This window comes from Oryctolagus cuniculus, chromosome 8, assembly GCF_964237555.1.
Source record: "Oryctolagus cuniculus chromosome 8, mOryCun1.1, whole genome shotgun sequence".
Taxonomy (NCBI): domain Eukaryota; kingdom Metazoa; phylum Chordata; class Mammalia; order Lagomorpha; family Leporidae; genus Oryctolagus; species Oryctolagus cuniculus.
In genome coordinates, this window is record NC_091439.1 from 118,204,320 (window position 1) to 118,223,481 (window position 19,162).

At 61.0% G+C, this 19,162-nt stretch overlaps 1 protein-coding gene across 5 annotated transcripts in view; it reads right to left on the reverse strand.

The window, feature by feature from the left end:
• The window catches only part of DLGAP2 (DLG associated protein 2), a 583,372-nt gene that overhangs the window by 49,776 nt on the left and 514,434 nt on the right, over nucleotides 1–19,162 (reverse strand). For all 5 annotated transcript variants that reach the window (XM_070047249.1, XM_070047250.1, XM_070047251.1 and 2 more), the window contains 2 exons: nucleotides 6,181–6,328; nucleotides 637–856 (listed from right to left, as the gene is read on the reverse strand). In XM_070047249.1, coding sequence (XP_069903350.1) covers nucleotides 637–856; nucleotides 6,181–6,328 — 368 coding nt within the window. The remainder of the gene's footprint in view (nucleotides 1–636; nucleotides 857–6,180; nucleotides 6,329–19,162) is intronic.

Genomic DNA, 19,162 nt, shown 5'->3' on the forward strand with positions numbered 1-19,162 from the left:
GGGAGGGGAGGGGAGGGGCATTTTGGCTCAGCCCCCAGCTGCCTGCAGACAGTGCGGAGACGTGAGTCCTGAGCGTCAATGGTAAGGGCAGAGCGTCCCCAGACATTGTCGTGGAGCCGCTCACACTCTCGCCTGATGCCCTGTTACGGTGACACTGAAATCACGCATCTGTGTGCATATAGCTAAGACTTCCTGACAACAACGGATCTTTGAATTCTCAGGCTTACATAAAGAATTCAGTTGAAAGGAGTGTATTCTTCAAAGAGATCTCTTTGGGGTGTTTCTGAAAATAAGGCTTTGGATGTAACTGCAAAGCTACTTAAGAACCATGAAAGAAAATAAATGTACAACAAAACACCTCTCCATCTGCACCCAGGTATGCACTATCAATAAAGACCAGACCACACTCGCATTTCAAACGCATTCACGTTTAAATGCCGGCACTTCGGCCTCCTACACCAAATGCTACACAAACTATCCTTGGTGATTTACGACACGTGGTGCACAGCAGATTCCCTTCTAAGATGAAGGAGAGCACAGGAGAAAGCAGCGCTTCAGAGCCCCCTGCCATCTGGGCGACTGCCACAGGCAAAGCCGACGCGCACCCCAGCTCCCGGCGTTCCCGGCGCGTCTCACCTGTGGTGGGCCTGACGGCTGAGGTCATGTCGCAGGGCGTGAGTGCGGGGACACACTCATCGTCCTGGGAGTAGCCAGCTTGAATGGCGCGCAGGTAGCTGTGGCTCCTGGTGCGGAAACACCCGGGGAGGTCGAGGGCGTCCATGGCCTGGGACTCTACCTCGCTGAAGACTGACTCACAGACCGACTCCAGATGCCCATTCACCTCGGCCTCGCTCATCTGGAATAAGAACGGCACAGCTGAGGGCGGCCCAGCCAGGGCTGTCCCAGAGGTCAGCAGCCACTGCCGCCCTAGGCCCGCGGTCAGCACAGCTCGTCTGACACCAGCACTGGGGATCCGCTGGGCCTGGAGACACTCCCTGGGTCACTCCCCGCGAAAGCAGACGAGCAGCCGCCTCAGGACAGCCAGGGCTCCCTGGCCCCAGGGGGCAGGTGCTCAGGCAGCTGCCATGCTCCGTGAGGTCAGCGATGCCGTTGTGCTGGGGACAGCAGTGGAGTGGGCCTGGCTGTGCTGTGAGCACACAGGTGAGAGGGTGGCTGCTGTGTTCTTGGCCACGGAAACCACTCACAAACGTGGGGGATGTGGGGGACATGCGCTTGCAGCTCACACCAAGGCAGCTGGTCTCAGTACAGGGGCGAGGGGACGGGGGCATGGCGCTAATGCCTGCACAAAGCCACCTGCAGCCCCAACCCTGCAGGGCCTCCCCATCAGGCCTGGGGTAGGGAGTGCACGCGTCAGTGGATGGCTGAGCAGATGCGGGCATTGTTTCTCCACTCTGGGAACTAAAAGCCCCTGGCTGTGGGCGCAGGTGGCACAGGGGTGGGGGCTCCCAGGGCCGGACCCTCGCTGAGCCAAGGGCCTTTGCCTAGGGCAGCGACTGGGAAATGTGGGCCTCCCGGAGGTCCCCACGTGGCCCCTGTGAACCCACTTGAGACGTTTCACATGGAAACCCATGGCTGGGACATGACGAGACCAGGGCGGAGAGGCTGAGCCTGGGCTGGAAGCAGCAGACTCCCACAGGCCCCAGGGCAGGAGGCCGCGCTCAACTGCTCTGCTCGGGCTGTTCGCACGGTGGGAACCAGGTACGACTCGTTTCCCGATGCTGGGGGTGTCTGCCGGGGCGGGGAGAGGATGGCTGCTCCAAGCAGCACAGGCCGCAGCATGAGCGAGGGGCCCCCGGGCTGAGGACGAGGGCTCTGAGGATTTCCGACTGCGCAGAGACAGACAGTCCAGGGGAGAAGGTGGGCGAAAACCGGAGACCCTCGTACCAGTGCAGACGGCTTTTTGTGTTCCACAGACTTCTTCCAGCCTGAGTGTTCACCTGTGTGGACTTAGACCCCCGCGGCTGCAGCCACTCCTCCCAGGGGGGACCCTGCCCTGCCCCGTGACCTCTGCCCCCAAGGAGACGCCAGGAACACGCAGGTGCCTGTCCCAAGTGCGAGTCTTGAGGCTCCGGCCAGGCCCCTGCGGAGCCACCAGCCATGGACACTCCCTGGGCAGCCCAGGGATGGGGTGGGTCCCCTTCCCCCAAACATGACAGGTGCCAGGAAGGCTGGGATCGCAAGCTGGCCCAGCAGGGGAGGGCGGCCTGGTCTCCAGACGGCTCTGCTGAGCCGGCTCACCCTGGGGCTTCCAGACAAGGCCGGCCGTGGCCATCGTCCACGTGGCTGATGCCTCTCAGAACTGGGACTCAAGTGCCTCCCAGACAGACGCAGGAGAAACGGGTGAGGGGCAGGATCCAGGACGAGGAAGCCGAGCGAGCGTCTCGGGGACCCCACGGGCGTGACACTGTGGGGACGCAACAGCGTAACTGCTGAGAGTGAGTATGGAGCCCAGCCCCTCCCGGTTATGCACCAGGGACCTGAATGTCGGCTGTGGACACGAGTGCAGGCTGCACACCCAGCAGCACTGGTCAGCGGCTACAGGAGGCCCCGTGTCCACTGATAGAGATGGACACACACAGTGTGGGGTCAGCAGCTAGCGGAAGCCCCCGTGTCCACTGACAGAGGTGGACACACACAGTGTGGGGTCAGCAGCTAGGGGAGGCCTCCGTGTCCACTGACAGATGGACACACAGTGTGGGGTCAGCGGCTAGGGGAGGCCTCCGTGTCCACTGACAGATGGACACACAGTGTGGGGTCAGCGGCTAGGGGAGGCCCCCGTGTCCACTGACAGAGATGGACACACAGTGTGGGGTCAGCAGCTAGGGGAGGCCTCCGTGTCCACTGACAGATGGACACACAGTGTGGGGTCAGCGGCTAGGGGAGGCCCCCGTGTCCACTGACAGATGGACACACAGTGTGGGGTCAGCGGCTAGGGGAGGCCTCCGTGTCCACTGAGAGATGGACACACAGTGTGGGGTCAGCGGCTAGGGGAGGCCTCCGTGTCCACTGAGAGATGGACACACAGTGTGGGGTCAGCGGCTAGGGGAGGCCTCCGTGTCCACTGAGAGATGGACGCACACAGTGTGGGGTCCACCTGTACACTGGAGCATCCTCCAGCCACGACAGGACAGAGACGACGCACAACGACTCCATGGGAGTGCACGGGGCTCAGGAACAGCCACATCGGCAGACGGACAGCCACCGACGGGCCGGCACCGCACCAGCACAGAGCTCCCTGCGGGAAGAGGGCGTTCTGGGCGTGGACACAGCCCGTCAGCTGAGGGACAGTAGCAAGGCTCTTATGTCCCCGAGTGGGCACTGGCAAACAGTGGAGCCCCTGAGTGTATGTTGTGGGTTCTTTATCGCGGTCTTCTCAGACGCACCAAAACCAGGCATCCAGACAATGCACTCTGGAGCCCTGAGTGCTCACTCAGCGTGTGCACTGTGCACTGCGCACTAGTACCAGCACAGTGCAGTACTGAGGGAGGGACAGGGCTCTCATGCAGAGTGCTCACTGTGCACTGCGCACTAGTACCAGCACAGTGCAGTACTGAGGGAGGGACAGGGCTCTCATGCAGAGTGCTCACTGTGCACTGCGCACTAGTACCAGCACAGTGCAGTACTGAGGGAGGGACAGGGCTCTCATGCAGAGTGCTCACTGTGCACTGCGCACTAGTACCAGCACAGTGCAGTACTGAGGGAGGGACAGGGCTCTCATGCAGAGTGCTCACTGTGCACTGTGCACTAGTACCAGCACTGTGCAGTACTGAGGGAAGGACACAGCTCCCGCGCTCTCAGTACTTACTCAGCATGTGCACTGTGCACTGTGCCCTAGTACCACCACAGTGCAGTACTGAGGGAGGGACAGGGCTCTCATGCAGAGTGCTCACTGTGCACTGTGCACTAGTACCAGCACTGTGCAGTACTGAGGGAAGGACACAGCTCCCGCGCTCTCAGTACTTACTCAGCATGTGCACTGTGCACTGTGCCCTAGTACCACCACAGTGCAGTACTGAGGGAGGGACAGGGCTCTCATGCAGAGTGCTCACTGTGCACTAGTACCAGCACTGTGCAGTACTGAGGGAAGGACACAGCTCCCGCGCTCTCAGTACTTACTCAGCATGTGCACTGTGCACTGTGCCCTAGTACCACCACAGTGCAGTACTGAGGGAGGGACAGGGCTCTCATGCAGAGTGCTCACTGTGCACTAGTACCAGCACTGTGCAGTACTGAGGGAGGGACACGGCTCTCGCGCTCTCAGTACTTACTCAGCATGCGCACTGTGCCCTAGTACCACCACAGTGCAGTACTGAGGGAGGGACAGGGCTCTCATGCAGAGTGCTCACTGTGCACTAGTACCAGCACTGTGCAGTACTGAGGGAAGGACACGGCTCTCATGCTCTCAGTACTTACTCAGCATGTGCACTGTGCACTGTGCCCTAGTACCACCACAGTGCAGTACTGAGGGAGGGACAGGGCTCTCATGCAGAGTGCTCACTGTGCACTAGTACCAGCACTGTGCAGTACTGAGGGAAGGACATGGCTCCTGCGCTCTCAGTACTTACTCAGCATGTGCACTGTGCACTGTGCCCTATTACCAGCACTGTGCAGTACTGAGGGAGCGACACGGCTCTCATGCAGAGTGCTCACTGTGCACTAGTACCAGCACTGTGCAGTACTGAGGGAAGGACATGGCTCCTGCGCTCTCAGTACTTACTCAGCATGTGCACTGTGCACTGTGCCCTATTACCAGCACTGTGCAGTACTGAGGGAGCGACACGGCTCTCATGCAGAGTGCTCACTGTGCACTAGTACCAGCACTGTGCAGTACTGAGGGAGGGACAGGGCTCTCATGCAGAGTGCTCACTGTGCACTAGTACCAGCACTGTGCAGTACTGAGGGAGGGACACGGCTCTCACACTCTCAGTACTTACTCATCATGTGCACTGTGCACTGTGCCCTAGTACCACCACAGTGCAGTACTGAGGGAGGGACAGGGCTCTCACACTCTCAGTACTTACTCAGCATGTGCACTGTGCACTGTGCCCTAGTACCACCACAGTGCAGTACTGAGGGAAGGACACGGCTCTCACACTCTCAGTACTTACTCAGCATGTGCACTGTGCACTGTGCCCTAGTACCACCACAGTGCAGTACTGAGGGAGGGACAGGGCTCTCATGCAGAGTGCTCACTGTGCACTGTGCACTGGTACCAGCGCTGTGCAGCACTGAGGTGGGGACACGGCTCTTATGCACTGAGTGCTCACTCTGTACTGTGCACTAGTACCACCACAGTGCAGTACTGAGGAGAGGGCACAGCTCTGGTGCTCTCAGTACTTACTCAGCGTGTGCACTTGGATCCTGTGGGTCGTTTGCCCCTCGATTTCTCCGAGTCCTGTGAGCGGGCAGTACACCAGCCAGGCCTCGCCTCAGACCCATGGATGCCGTCTGTGCCGGGTCATCTTCCCACAGAGCCAGCAGTGAGTGCTTCCCCGTCCTGGTGGCACCACACCTGCTGTGTGCCGATGTCCACGCTGTCGTCTGCCCAGCTCCTACTGCGTGCTGGCACAGTGCCCCCAGGCCCCGGCGGGACCACGCAGGGTCCTGTGTCACACTGCAGGTCCATGTGAGCCCTTTACGAGGTTACCGTGGGGAAGCACCGTGCCTGTTTCTAACTCATGTGAGGTTCCGGTAGCGCGCTGCACTCGGGGCCCTGGGCCCAGCCGTGCCCACTGCGCTGCAGCCGCGCAGTCTCAGTGAGCCCCGGGGAGCACACTGGGCCTCACCCTCTCTCTTGCTCATCTCCATCACTTTCCCGCCGGGTGCCTCCGTGGCTGGCAGGGGAACGTGCCCTGGCTCGCATTAGCCTGGGGGCAGTGCTGAGCGCACCAGCCCGCCCTCTGGAAGCCGGAGCCCTCCCTGGGCCGGGTTTTGTCAGAAGATGACCCAGCACAGATGGCCTGTGTGGGCCACAAGCAGGGCCTGGTCACGGGACTCAGGAGATCAGCGGGGAGACAACCCTGTCTTACAACGTCAGAACAGCTAACCTCTAAAGCTCCCAGATCCGTGGTCGGAGCCAAATACAGGCTCACGGTCTTTGCCCCTGGGATGCTGACCAGTGCCCAGCTGGACCGCAGAGCGGACGCAAGGGATCCCCACCTGGCTCACGCAGCTGGCCTGGCTCAGGGTGCTGACGGCCCGCATGTAGCTCTGGTTCCTGGAGCGGAACTTGGGGGAGTTGTGGTTGGCACAGGGGTCCAGGCTGTGGCCAACAGGCACGTCGCTGGCAGCTTGCAGGTAGCTCTGGCTGCAAGACAAGACGGGAGAGAGGCGTCTTAGAGCAGAAGGGGCTGCAGCTGGTGCGGACATCGGGGTCACCCTGCCTCAGACACGCCGGGCTGTCCCGGAAGCACCAGGGGACCCGAGCGGCACAGCCGCTGTGCCACCTGGTTCTCACGGCCAGGGAGACATCGAGCTGACCAGAGCTCGGCACAGAGGCACCACGAGCGCACACAGCAGACTGGACTCGGAATCTAGCCCCAGGCTCCAAGAGCCCCCAAAACTCAGGCGGGTGTTTTGGCAGCTTCACGGAGTTGGCACGCAGAGAACACAGAGGCTGGCGTTCAGCAGTCACTGCGTGCGGCGTGCTCTGGTTCATGGCCCTCAGAGCTGACGCGGAGTCACCTCTGCTCTGTGAGCACAAGGACCATTTTCTCCCACGATCCCCGGGAACACGGTGCTTGTCACTGGGAGGACCCTGGGTGTGGGGACAGCCAGGCCAGCCCTTGTCACCGCTGACCTCTTCATGGTGCAGCCACGGCTGGAGCTCCGTGTGCAGCTGCTGCTACTCGCCCCTGACACAGCCCCACAGAGCCAGGCGCCTGGGCCAGCACGGCGGGCCATCACCCACGCTCAGCCTTCCCAAAGTCAACTCTCGGCACACTGTTTCCCTGTGATCTGCGTCCGTCTTTAGAAAATGGGAAAAACGTGGGTACGTGGACTGTGGTTGGGCAAAGCCCTTAAGGCCAGAGTGGAAGGCACACTGCCTGCTGTCAGTGATTCCCTCCCCAGAGAGGGAGGGTTGGGGCTCCTGGCTGCTGCCCACCTCTCCCACTGTAGCACAGCAGCCCCAGGCTGGGGACAATGCTGGTTCCAGCAGGCCATGGGCGCTGCCCCCGGCCTCCTCCTCAGTCCCCTAGGCTGTGCCAGTAGGACAAGGGGGCCAACATGGACCCCATTCCAGCCTGACCAGGCTCACGGGGTAGCAGACAGCACCAGGCTCAAGTTGGCTTAGATGAGTGGACTCTCTGTGGTCCCGTGAGGCCATATCCTGCTTTCCTCACACATACGTGTGTGTCCCTGTGAGGCCATGGCTCACTTGTCTTGCACACACATGTGTGTCTGTGTGCATTTAATAAAGCATCACGTGCAGAACAGGCATGTACATGTGTGACATGTTAGCTTAAAACAGTATCACATGTGATCTGTGTGCAGGGGAGTGCTGAGTGTGTGAGCGTGCATGTGAAGGCATTGCGTGCAGGGACGGCATGTATGTGTGTGTATGTGAGGTACGTGAGTTTAATACCGCATCATGTACGAGGAAGGTGTGTGTGCACGTGTGTGTGATGTGAGTTTAAAACAGCATGGTGTGCAGGGAAGCCATGTGTGTGTGGACGTATGTGAGTTAAACAAGCATCGCGTGCAGGGACGGTGTGCATGTGCCGTGCGCACGTGCATGGTGATGTATGCGAGGGAAGGCACAGGGGTGAGCTGAGCCCCGTGCGGGCTCGGCCCGACCCACCTCCGCCTCTGCACGTCCCTTCCCCGGAGAAGCTGCCACGCCCTGTGCTTCCCCAGTCGCACCGACATCTGTTTCCTCCCAACACAGCCTCCTCTGTCTCCTTAGACGGGGAATCGGAAGGAAGACTGCCAGTCACCAGGCCTGGCGCCGTGAGCGAGGGGCACGCTGACGCACACACATGGGCCACTTCTGTGGCTCCGTGTCAAACCGCCCTCAAGGCATGCTCCGGGCTCTGAGTCGGCTGCAGGCGAAGCAGGCACACTGTGCCTCCACCACCTGCCTCAGGGAGCCCAGTGTCCGGCTGCTGTGCAGGCCGTGGCAGCTGCCCACGGGCTCCGTGTGGGAGTCGCACCAGCCCTCTACACCCCACCTGATGCCAACAGCATCGGAGTCCACACGGCCTGCCCAGGGCTTCACAGCCGCGGCCTCTCTTCCCTTCCCCAGCTACCGTGGGGTAGCTGGTCTGGTCCCAACCCAGCCGACACTGCTGATCCTGACCCTGTGGGCCAGCTGCCCTTGGGCTCCTCCAGGTGACTAGGTGCCCCCACTTTCCCATGTCCGGCAGGTTGGCAATGGCACAACCACAGCCAAGCTCCCTCCAGGGGGCACACCCGGAAGGCACTCACTGAGACCCTGGCAGAGAGAGGCAGTGGCAGCTCGAGAGGGGAGGGGCGGCCACAAGTCCACTTGGCTTTAGAAAGGGAAAACGGGATCTCTGCAAAGATGCTCAGAGGCGGGGAGCGGTCAGCAGCCACCCATATGTGCCTGGAGCCCCAAGGCTCTGCCACGTGTGACGCGGCCACTGTGTACAAATCACCACTGTGTCCCCGCCGTGCTCAGAGAGCAATGCGACACGGCTTCCGGTGCCTTGTCGCCATCTCGTCCGCCCACAGCTCCGGCCACACTCGGAGGAGGCTTGGGTGACAGTGACACCAGGTGCACCTGCCTTGGGTCTCCCAGCCGTGCTGAGTGACGTCATCTGTCCTAGTGTTTGCTCTGTGGTTCCCCAGGTTGTCTGTGTAAACAGTCACAGGACTGAGCAAATGTGAACAAAGTCCTGCGTGGTCCATCTTGCGCCCACCCTTCCTCCACTGGATTGCTAAGCGCAATGGTGAGCGCTGACGTCCTTGTTTCCTGCTGACCTAGCGAGAGTGTGAATCTGTCCCCAGCTCCGTGCTCCAGGGCAGCATTTCCTCGCAGTCCTCGCTTGCTGAGTGGTCTTCTTCCGTGCGATGGTCATGTCTCGTCTCACGTCCGTGTGATCGCAGCTTTCCTACCTCACTCACCGATGCGGCAGGCCTCTGGCCAAGCTCTGTCACCTGATTCTTGAGTTCTATCTGGTCATGCATAAAACATACAAACTACTAGGTTTGGGCTGTTAGTTTTTTAATGATTTTTGAGAAATGTGGGCCACCAATGTCCTGTTCTGGTGAACTCTGGTATCAGAGCGGGGCTGCTCCCTCACACTCTACCGCGGGTCTGTGTAGGATTTGTTATTTCTCCCATCACGGCCAGAGCTTTCTCTGCGGGAATGTTTCTAACAAATCAGATCTTTTAAATTCATCCCAGAGCCGTCCTTAGTTTTCTTTCCGGTGTCAGTTTTCCCAGGTGTTTTCTTCGAGGAACGGGAGTGCTACAGAATTTATTGACATGGATTTTCTACTCTTTTTCTTGCCTTTTCAAGTCTGTGAGGGCCACCAACTTGTCCCACAGATGTCGGGGTCCCCTGCCTGGCCCCAGACCGTCTGGGCTCCTGTCTCCTCGTTCTGGCAGCCCTGCGCCCCGCGCTGCCACCCACAGAGACGACGCGGCTGCTCGCTGTGCCTGCTGCTCCCGCCACACGGAGGGGAGAAAGCTTCGCTGATGTCACCGAGCGGGGCTCTCTGTTAGAACGCCTCATCCCCCACTGTCTGCCTCTGCTCTCAAACAGGCTCACCGGGAGCTGTGGCTCTCACGTGTCACTGAGCTAAGCATTTGCCACGTGTGTGGGGAGTATGCCTTGTCCATTGTTCACTGCTATGCTTGGTGGATTCTTTGGGGAGACCCCTCCTCTGGGGCTGAAGCTGGACCCCCGGATCCCCAAGCTAAGGGGAAAACTGACGAGCTGCTCCAAGGACACCCAATTCCCCAGACCCTGGGGCGAAAGCCATGGTGGGAACCCACCTGTGGGGCAGTGGCCAAGCACGTGGCTCATAGGGTGGCTGCCCACTCCCCAGGACCCCCTCCCTTGTCCTGCGCCCCTGCAGCTGGCAGCTCTGCCTTCAGCACACTCCCATGGAGTGGAGGCTGCAGGCTGGGCCACCTCCCCACATGGCGCGTGCTCCCCGGAGTCTACTTTCCGTTCTGCCAGAGGGGGCTGCCGAGAGCTGCGTGCACACCACCCGCCCCCGTGCTGGGTGCAGGTCCCCGGCATCACCCACAGCACGCTGTGCCTCTGCAAGGCCCTGTTTCTACCGAGACCCCCACTGATCCCGGCCTCTGCAGTCACACAGGAAGAGCGGTGCTGACTCCTGGGCCGGGCAGTGGCTGCAGCAGCAGGCGCCGGCTCCACCGATGACACGGAACAGGACTGAGGTCTCTAAGGAACGCCGTTCCCCGCGATCTACTCCGAGAGGCAGCTCAAGGAGGAGGCCGGCATGAGGGAGCCACGCGTGGACAGGAGGAGAAGGTCAGCAGGGGCTGCAGCAGAGGGACTGGCCTGGGGCGGAGGCGGTCACCCGGCTCGGCCAGACGAGTCCCTGCCCAGCCTGGGACGGAGGCGGTCACTGCTTCACCAACGCCAGCGGGAGGCTCAGCGGAACTTGGCTTTCTCAAGGACAGGCTTGCTCCCGAGGACTAATGTCCTCTTGTAAAAATGCTTTTTCTCAGACTGCTTCAGATCTCACCGTCTCAGACAGATGGGAGGGCAGGGCAGCAAGGCTGCACTGTGGACTAGGAATCCGGCTCCTGTCTGAGGGGGAGACTCAGAGCTCAGAACGAGAGTGTGCGTGCTCCTTCTCCCCCGGCCTGGACACCCGGCATCAACCCCACGCGAGAGGGCCCTCAGGACACACGCAAGGCGCTGCTTCTGACCGGAGAAGGCTCCAGAAGCCTCTGAGGTCAAAGAAGAGCAAAGGGATTCCTAAGTGAAGGCTAACTTTGGTGTAAATGTCTGTGCTCACGTACTAAGGCAGGCACTCGACATTCAAGGGAAGGCCGACTCTGCGTCCACGTGCACACGTACTAAGGCAGGTGCTCGACATTCATGGGAAGGCCGACTCTGGGTCCACGTGCACACGTACTAAGGCAGGCACTCGACATTCAAGGGAAGGCTGACTCTGCGTCCACCTGCACACGTGCACACGTACTAAGGCAGGCACTCGACATTCTGCGTCCACGTGCACACGTACTAAGGCAGGCACTCGACATTCTGCGTCCACGTGCACACGTACTAAGGCAGGCACTCGACATTCAAGGGAAGGCTGACTCTGCGTCCACCTGCACACGTGCACACGTACTAAGGCAGGCACTTGACATTCTGCGTCCACGTGCACACGTACTAAGGCAGGCACTCGACAATCAAGCTGCATCACCACATGTTGTACCCACTTTGTAACCTCAGGGTTTCCCACAGATTAAATACTGAGGTATCGGAGAACAGAGTGACCCCGCACCCAAGCATGTACCAACACCAACAGCTGGGTCCCCGTTAAAACTTGTCAGGAGGACAGTCAGAGCGGAACCACACACACCCTCAACATCCCCTGACCAGTAAGAGCTAGGCTGTGGTCACCCTTGCATGGGGACATTGTCCAGTCACCACGAGATGAAGCCTGGCCCCTGTGACAGCCAGCGAGCCTGGGAGGAGGCACAGCCACGGGCAGTACCAGCCAGACACCACGTGTCGTGGGACTGCATCCGTGCCGGCGACGGCGGCTCCAGGGGCTGGCAGAGCTGGGGACGTGGAGGCACAGGGCTTCTCGTTTGCATCAAGAAAATGCTCCAGGATGCATTGTGCTGGAACTCATGCAATTCTGTCTTAGAACCCTTGAACTCTGTGCTACAAATGGATGCTTTTTACGATGTCAATTTTATCTCAAGAAAGCCATTGAAACTAAGACATGGAAAGCACTACAGTTTCACACCACTTGTAAACAGAAATGAAACGTACGCTCGCACGATTTGGAGGGAGTTTTCACAAACATGCCTCGGCGCTCTGGGACGCATGGCTCCGACGACTCCTGGGCTCCTGGGGCTGAGGAGGGACATGAGGGGCCTTGGCTGCTGCAGTTGTGGGGGCCACGTCCTCCTCTCTTTGGGGCTGCTCTCCCTGCTCTGAGGGCAGAGCAGTACCTGGGGTTGGGGTGGAGAAGGGAGGGTCCTGGCCGAGGGGGACGAGGCGGCCAGGTCCAGAGAGCTGGCTGTCAGGGCAGGGGCCGCCTGTCCCAGATCTGGCCCTTGTCATGTGAGCCTTACATCTTAGAGAGCCCTGGGTGGCTGTCCCAGCTCAAGGCAAAGCAATGCCGTGGCCAACTATGTCCCGGCGAAGGCATACTTCCAGGTCAGAACATGGGGATCCTGGCTCCGGCTTCATCCTAACTCTCGTGTCAGCTCCACCAGGGCCTCCTGAACGCAGGCAGCACACTGGCAAGATGGGATGGCCGGGAACAACAGGGCACAGCAGACTCGAACTGCAACTGAGGGGTTCACCCTGAAGCCACGTCTTAAGGACAGCAGAATGGAGCCAGCTTCTTCTTCTTCTTCTTCTTTTTTTTTTTTGACAGGCAGAGTGGACAGTGAGAGAGAGAGACAGAGAGAAAGGTCCTCTATTTCCGTTGGTTCACCCCACAATGGCCGCTGCAGCTGGCGTGCTGTGGCCGGCGCACCGCGCTGATCCGAAGCCAGGAACCAGGTGCTTCTCCTGGTCTCCCATGGGGTGCAGGGCCCAAGCACTTGGGCCATCCTCCACTGCACTCCCTGGCCACAGCAGAGAGCTGGCCTGGAAGAGGGGCAACCGGGACAGAATCTGGTGCCCTGACTGGGACTAGAACCCGGGATGCCGGCGCTGCAGGTGGAGGATTAGCCTACTGAGCTGCGGCACCGGCCCGGAGCCAGCTTCTAAAGCCAACGCGCATCGTCCAAGCTCCAGAGCCAGAGCCGGGCAGTCAGGAGCGATCCAGCTATCGTCTGCTTGCTTCACAGACAACTTGGCCCCCGCTTTGCTCCTACAGGACATCACACGCCTGCCTGGGAACCAGCCACAGCAGCAGCCACGCGGATGCCCCCAGGGCAGGAGGTCACACGCCTGCCTGGGAACCAGCCACAGCAGCAGCCACGCGGATGCCCCCAGGGCAGGAGGTCACACGCCTGCCTGGGAATGAGCCACAGCAGCAGCCACGCGGATGCCTCCAGCGCAGGAGGTCACACGCCTGCCTGGGAATGAGCCACAGCAGCAGCCACGCGGATGCCTCCAGTGCAGGAGGTCACACGCCTGCCTGGGAATGAGCCACAGCACAGCCATGCAGATGCCCCCAGGGCAGGAGGTCACACGCCTGCCTGGGAACCAGCCACAGCGGCAGCCACGCGGATGCCCCCAGTGCAGGAGGTCACACGCCTGCCTGGGAACCAGCCACAGCAGCAGCCACGCGGATGCCTCCAGTGCAGGAGGTCACACGCCTGCCTGGGAATGAGCCACAGCACAGCCACGCGGATGCCCCCAATACAGGAGGTCACACGCCTGCCTGGGAACCAGCCACAGCGGCAGCCACGCGGATGCTGCCAGAAACACAGATGTGGGGTCTGGGCCGTGGTCTGCTCCACAGCTCCAGCTGCTCGGCCCTCACCAAGGAGACGGCACCGAGGCAGAAGACCTGGGTTTGGGTCTTCTTTCTGGCGTGCTGCTAGTACGAACCCGCGCAAGTCACAAAGTTTTTCACTGCAGGTTTCTTCATTTTTACAATGGAAACAGTACCTATGTACCACCTGCAGGGGGCGCGCTGAGGGCCCGTGAGTTCAACACAGGCAGAGTCTGCTCAACAGAGAAGGATCCCTGGTGCTGGCCGAGGAGCTACCAGCACAAACAGGCATCTGGGGTCACTGGCTGAAGACTAAATGGATAGGGCTCTACAGAGAACACGGACTAGATGCAGTAAGCCATCCACAGGGAGCACTGTGCAGGGAGCCGTGTGCTGGGAGCATTGTGCAGGGAGCACTGTGCAGGGGAGCCGTGTGCTGGGAGCACTGTGCAGGGAGCACTGTGCAGGGAGCATTGTGCAGGGGAGCTGTGTGCTGGGAGCACTGTGCAGGGGAGCTGTGTGCTGGGAGCACTATGCTGCTAGGAGCACTTGCAGGGAGCTGTGTGCAGGGAGCTGTGTGCAGAGGGAGCCATGTTCAGGGAGCTGTGTGCAGGGAGCCGTGTGCAGGGGAGCCATGTGCTGGGAGCACTGTGCAGGGGAGCTGTGTGCTGGGAGCACTGTGCTGGGAGCCGTGTGCAGGGGAGCTGTGTGCTGGGAGCACTGTGCAGGGGAGCACTGTGCAGGGGAGCTGTGTGCTGGGAGCACTGTGCAGGGGAGCTGTGTGCTGGGAGCACTGTGCAGGGGAGCCATGTGCTGGGAGCACTGTGCAGGGAGCTGTGTGCTGGGAGCTGTGTGCAGGGGAGCCATGTGCTGGGAGCACTGTGCAGGGAGCTGTGTGCTGGGAGCACTGTGCAGGGGAGCTGTGTGCTGGGAGCACTGTGCTGGGAGCTGTGTGCAGGGGAGCTGTGTGCTGGGAGCACTGTGCAGGGAGCCGTGTGCAGGGGAGCACTGTGCAGGGGAGCCGTGTGCTGGGAGCACTGTGCAGGGAGCTGTGTGCAGGGAGCACTGTGCAGGGAGCTGTGTGCTGGGAGCACTGTGCTGGGAGCTGTGTGCAGGGGAGCTGTGTGCTGGGAGCACTGTGCTGGGAGCACTGTGCAGGGGAGCTGTGTGCTGGGAGCACTGTGCTGGGAGCCGTGTGCAGGGAGCTGTGTGCAGAGGGAGCCGTGTGCAGGGGAGCACTATGCAGGGAGCTGTGTGCAGGGAGCACTATGCAGGGAGCTGTGTGCAGGGAGCACTGTGCAGAGGGAGCTGTGTGCAGGGAGCTGTGTGCAGGGAGCACTGTGCAGAGGGAGCTGTGTGCAGGGAGCACTGTGCAGAGAGAGCTGTGTGCAGGGAGCACTGTACAGGGAGCTGTGTGCAGGGAGCACTGTGCAGGGAGTACTGTACAGGGAGCTGTGTGCAGGGAGCACTGTGCAGGGAGCTGTGTGCAGGGTATGTATGAATATATATAGTATATATATGTATACATATATAGCACAGGTATACTTATGTACACAGGTTTTTTGTAACCAAGTAAACTATTTCTGTAAACATTTCTCAGAGTTGCAATTTTATATATATTTTTTGACAGGCAAAGTTAGACAGTGAGAGAGACAGAGAGAAAGGTCTCCCTTAAGGTGGTTCACTACCAAATGCATGCTGCGGCCGGCGTGCTGTGCCGATCTGAAGCCAGGAGCCAGGTGCTTCGCCTGGTCTCCCATGTGGGCACAGGGCCCAAGTACTTGGGCCATCCTCCACTGCCCTCCCGGGCCACAGCAGAGAGCTGGACTGAAAGAGGAGCAACCGTGACAGAATCCGACGCCCCGACCAGGACTAGGACCCGGGGTGCCGGCGCCGCAGGCGGAGGATCAGCCTAGTGAGCCACGGTGCCGGCCGCAATTTTATATTTTAACACTGACGTCTGGGCACCACAAACACCCCATCCCATGCTTTGTAATTTGAATCTGATTCACAATTTCTTGGGTGATTGAAAACACTGTAGGGGCTGGCGCTGTGGCAAAACAGGTAAAGCCACCACCTGCAGTGCCAGCATCACATATGGGCATCAGTTCAAGTCCCAGCTGCTCCACTTCCGATCCAGCTCTCTGCTGTGGCCTGGGAAAGCAGTAGAAGATGGCCCAAGTCCTTGGCCCCTGCACCCACGTGGGAGACCTGGATGAAGCTCCTGGCTCTGATAGGTGCAGCTCTAGCTGTTGCGGCCAATTGGAGAGTGAACCAGCGGATGGAAGACCTCTCTCTCTGTCTCTGCCTCTCTGTAGCTCTGCCTTTCAAATACATCTTAGAAATAATAATAACAACAACAACAAAGAAACCCACTGTGGATTCTGGGGTGTGGAAGGCTGGGGTCAGGTCCAGGTGCACGCAGGCAACAAACACTGCAGGCGTCTACGCGGCACCCGTGCATCTGCTGGTGCCCCTGGTGGTCTGAGACTCCGAGGTGTTGTCCGTGTCACGCACAACGCACACACGGCGGCCTCGGGGAATTCCTTTCCTGGGCTGAGAGACTTAACCTGCATGTCCGGCACTGGTGGTTTACCCAGGTTTCCCGGGGAACCTGCCTGCCCCTGGGCCCCGCCTGACACAGGGCTAGCCTAGAGGGGCAGCAGAGGCAGAGCCGCTCACCCTGAAGCCTTACCCTGTCCGGCAGTAAGCCCCTGGAGCGGCTGCGAGAACGCTGACCACCCCAAGGTGGGGGCTGGCAGGTGTCAGACAACACTCCACACGGGGCAGGCCAAGCTTAAGAAGCTGCCTGGATTCTCAGGGAATATCAAATGGCTAACACTGGCAGTAGCTGCAGTCCAGCAGATGCTCGGGGGATGTGTGGCCTAGCCCACCTACCTAACACGTACTGCCACGGAGGTCATGAGTGGGTTCAGTGCAGCCTGCAGTGGCACCGGCCACAGCCTGGCAGGGTTTGGGAGAAGCAGGCACCTGAGCCCTTCAAGTTGGGGTGGCCTAAGCCCCCAGCCGAGCCAGCCTGGACACTGGCTGCATGGGTATTTCCTCCGTCTGCCTGAGCCCCTCGCCTCAAAGTGAGATTCCTGGTAACACAGCCCTAAGCCGAGCCTGCGGACCCTAGCCAACGTTTCAGACAGACCCAGTCCCCGTGACATCCATCAGCCCTGGGGCGTCGGAAACATCAGTGCGTGGGAAATACTGATCCTACCAGAGGACGCCCGACTCCTGCGTCCCCTGGGGCCGCTCCACCCACGCTGGGTGAGCCTCTCAGCTGTGGCAGCAAACCACGAGCGTGGGCTGAGCGGCTCTGGGTGTCTGCACTTCTGACAGAGCTGTGGGAGAGCCGAGGTCTCCTCCACCCTGTCCTGTCCCCTCGCAGGTGCGCGGCCCCACCTCTCGCCCCACAGTAACAGCTGCGCAAGGGCGGCAGCTTTGGTGCTCTGAGCACCGGCTCACCCTGGTCACTCTCGCCGTCTGTCGGGGCGCACGCTGTCCCTGGGGCCTGGGTTAGGACCGCGTGGGCGCCAGCGATTTACCCATGTGGCCGAGTGGCGGGAACCAGCGCTGAGGCAGGCGCCAAGGCAGGGACGCCGCAGACACACCTGGCGGCCAAAGCCCAGGTGCAGGGCAGGGCCGTCGGCGCCCCGTCCACGCTGATGGCCACGCGGGGGCTGGGTCGCCGCGGAAGAGCAGAAAGAGCCCGTAGCCCCGCTACCCCGCACACCCCGCCCCCAGCCTCACCTCCGGCGGCGGTGCCAGCTGCGCCCTCTGCGGCCGCCTGCGCCATTCCGCTCAGGTCTCAGCGCCGAGGAGGGCAGACGCCTAGTCTCCTGCACTCACAGCCCGGCCGCAGGGCTCAGTCCTTCCGCTCGGGCCGCGCCGGGGCTCGCCGGGATAGCACAGGCCTCCAGAGGCCACGGCGCCGCGGCGCGGGGGGACGTTCCGCGGGGTTTCACGGCGCCAACCGACGGCCAGGGCGGAAGAGACAGGCGGCGCGTCCACCCCAGCAGGCTGCGCTGAGGTCACGGCGGAACCCTTGAGGCCAGAGCGCGACCCTGAGCGGCTGGGGGTCAGAGGGCGCGACCCTCCCCCTCCGCCGCTCGGGGCGGGCAGCCGCAGAGGCGCGTGGCGCGGTGCGTGGTGGCCGTACAGGGGCTCCAGGCCGGGCCCACAGTGGCTCTCAGGTCGCCAGAAGAGTGGCAGCCCCCTCCAAGCCACTCTCACGCCTCAGCAAGGACTTTGGCAGGTCGCGTGGCCTCAGCCCTTGGGTGCGCCCAGGCCTGGGCTGTGGGGTCACGCCCTCTGACCCCAGGCCGCTCAGGGTCGCGCTCCAGGCCATAAGGGCACCTTCCTGACAGCATCTGACCCGGGCGGAGCCTCTCGCGGGTGCCCTGTGGCCGCTCTGTGGTCCCCGCGGGAGTCCACAGACGGGTCAGCTCGCACCAGAACCGGCGGCTCCGGGGAAGGTGCTGGAGGAAGCGGGCCTGACGGTGTCGGGGACCGCGGTCGGCGCAGGTGCGGCCGCGAGCCGCAGCCTTTGGAGGGAGCTAGCGCGGGGCCTTCCTCCCGGCTCTGTGCCCAGCCCTCCAGGCCGCAGTGTCCTCTCGGCTCTCGGCCGTGTGCGTGCCTTCCTGCGGACAGCTGGCCCTGCCCGTCCTGTGACAGGTGGCTCCCTCGCCTTCAGCGTGCGGGCAGCGCCGCCAGGAACACGGGTGAAGGGCTGGTCAGTGCTGTGTCCACGTTCACCTGGGTTCTCAGTCTGGTTGCTGTCAAGCTGCAGGAATTCCGTACATATTTTGTATATTCATCTTTTATTTTCCTTTCAAACGCTTGGGATTCAGATTTGGGAATATTTGCGTTTAGGGAATGAAATGTCTGCGTGTTGAGACCAAAGTGTCAGAAATTCCTGGACGTGTCCCATACGCCTTACAACAGCCCGAACACGCTTTTACAGGAAACTGAAATGGGTGTACACGAAGCAGAGCCTCACAGGGTGGACTTTTCCGTTGGAAACGTTTTGGATGTTGGACTTGGAGCTTGGAGAGGCTGAGCCACGGGTGGTCGGCAGCGCTGCTCCGTTCCGTGAGCAGCTGTGCCCGCCGCAGGCCAACGCCTTCCTGACTCTGCCCTTGGTGTGGGCCCACAGAGCCGTCCCGTCCCTGCCCCTCCGCCCCGGCTCTTCTTACAGGTCACAGCGTTGCTCCTGCTTTGTTCTCCCGACCCTGGCGAGTGTCTTACCACAGTTCCGTGGCCGCCCTGCTCTCCTGAGCGCCCAGCAGATTGTCACGCTGGGCTGCTTCCTTCGAGATGTCTTCGTCCGATGTTCTCCTTTCTTGAAAGGACCTCGGTGTGGTGTGTGCTCGCTGCAAAACAGACACCACCCCCCCCCCCCGCCTCCTCTGTGCGGAGCTGGTGTGGAAGCTGTGGCTTCTCCCGGTGCCAGCCATTGTCTCTGGGCACAGCCGTGGCCACCAGAGCCCTGCCACTGGTAAGGCACATGACACTTCTCCAGGCAGCCTTGGAGAAGTGGGGTGGAGGGCGGTGGTGC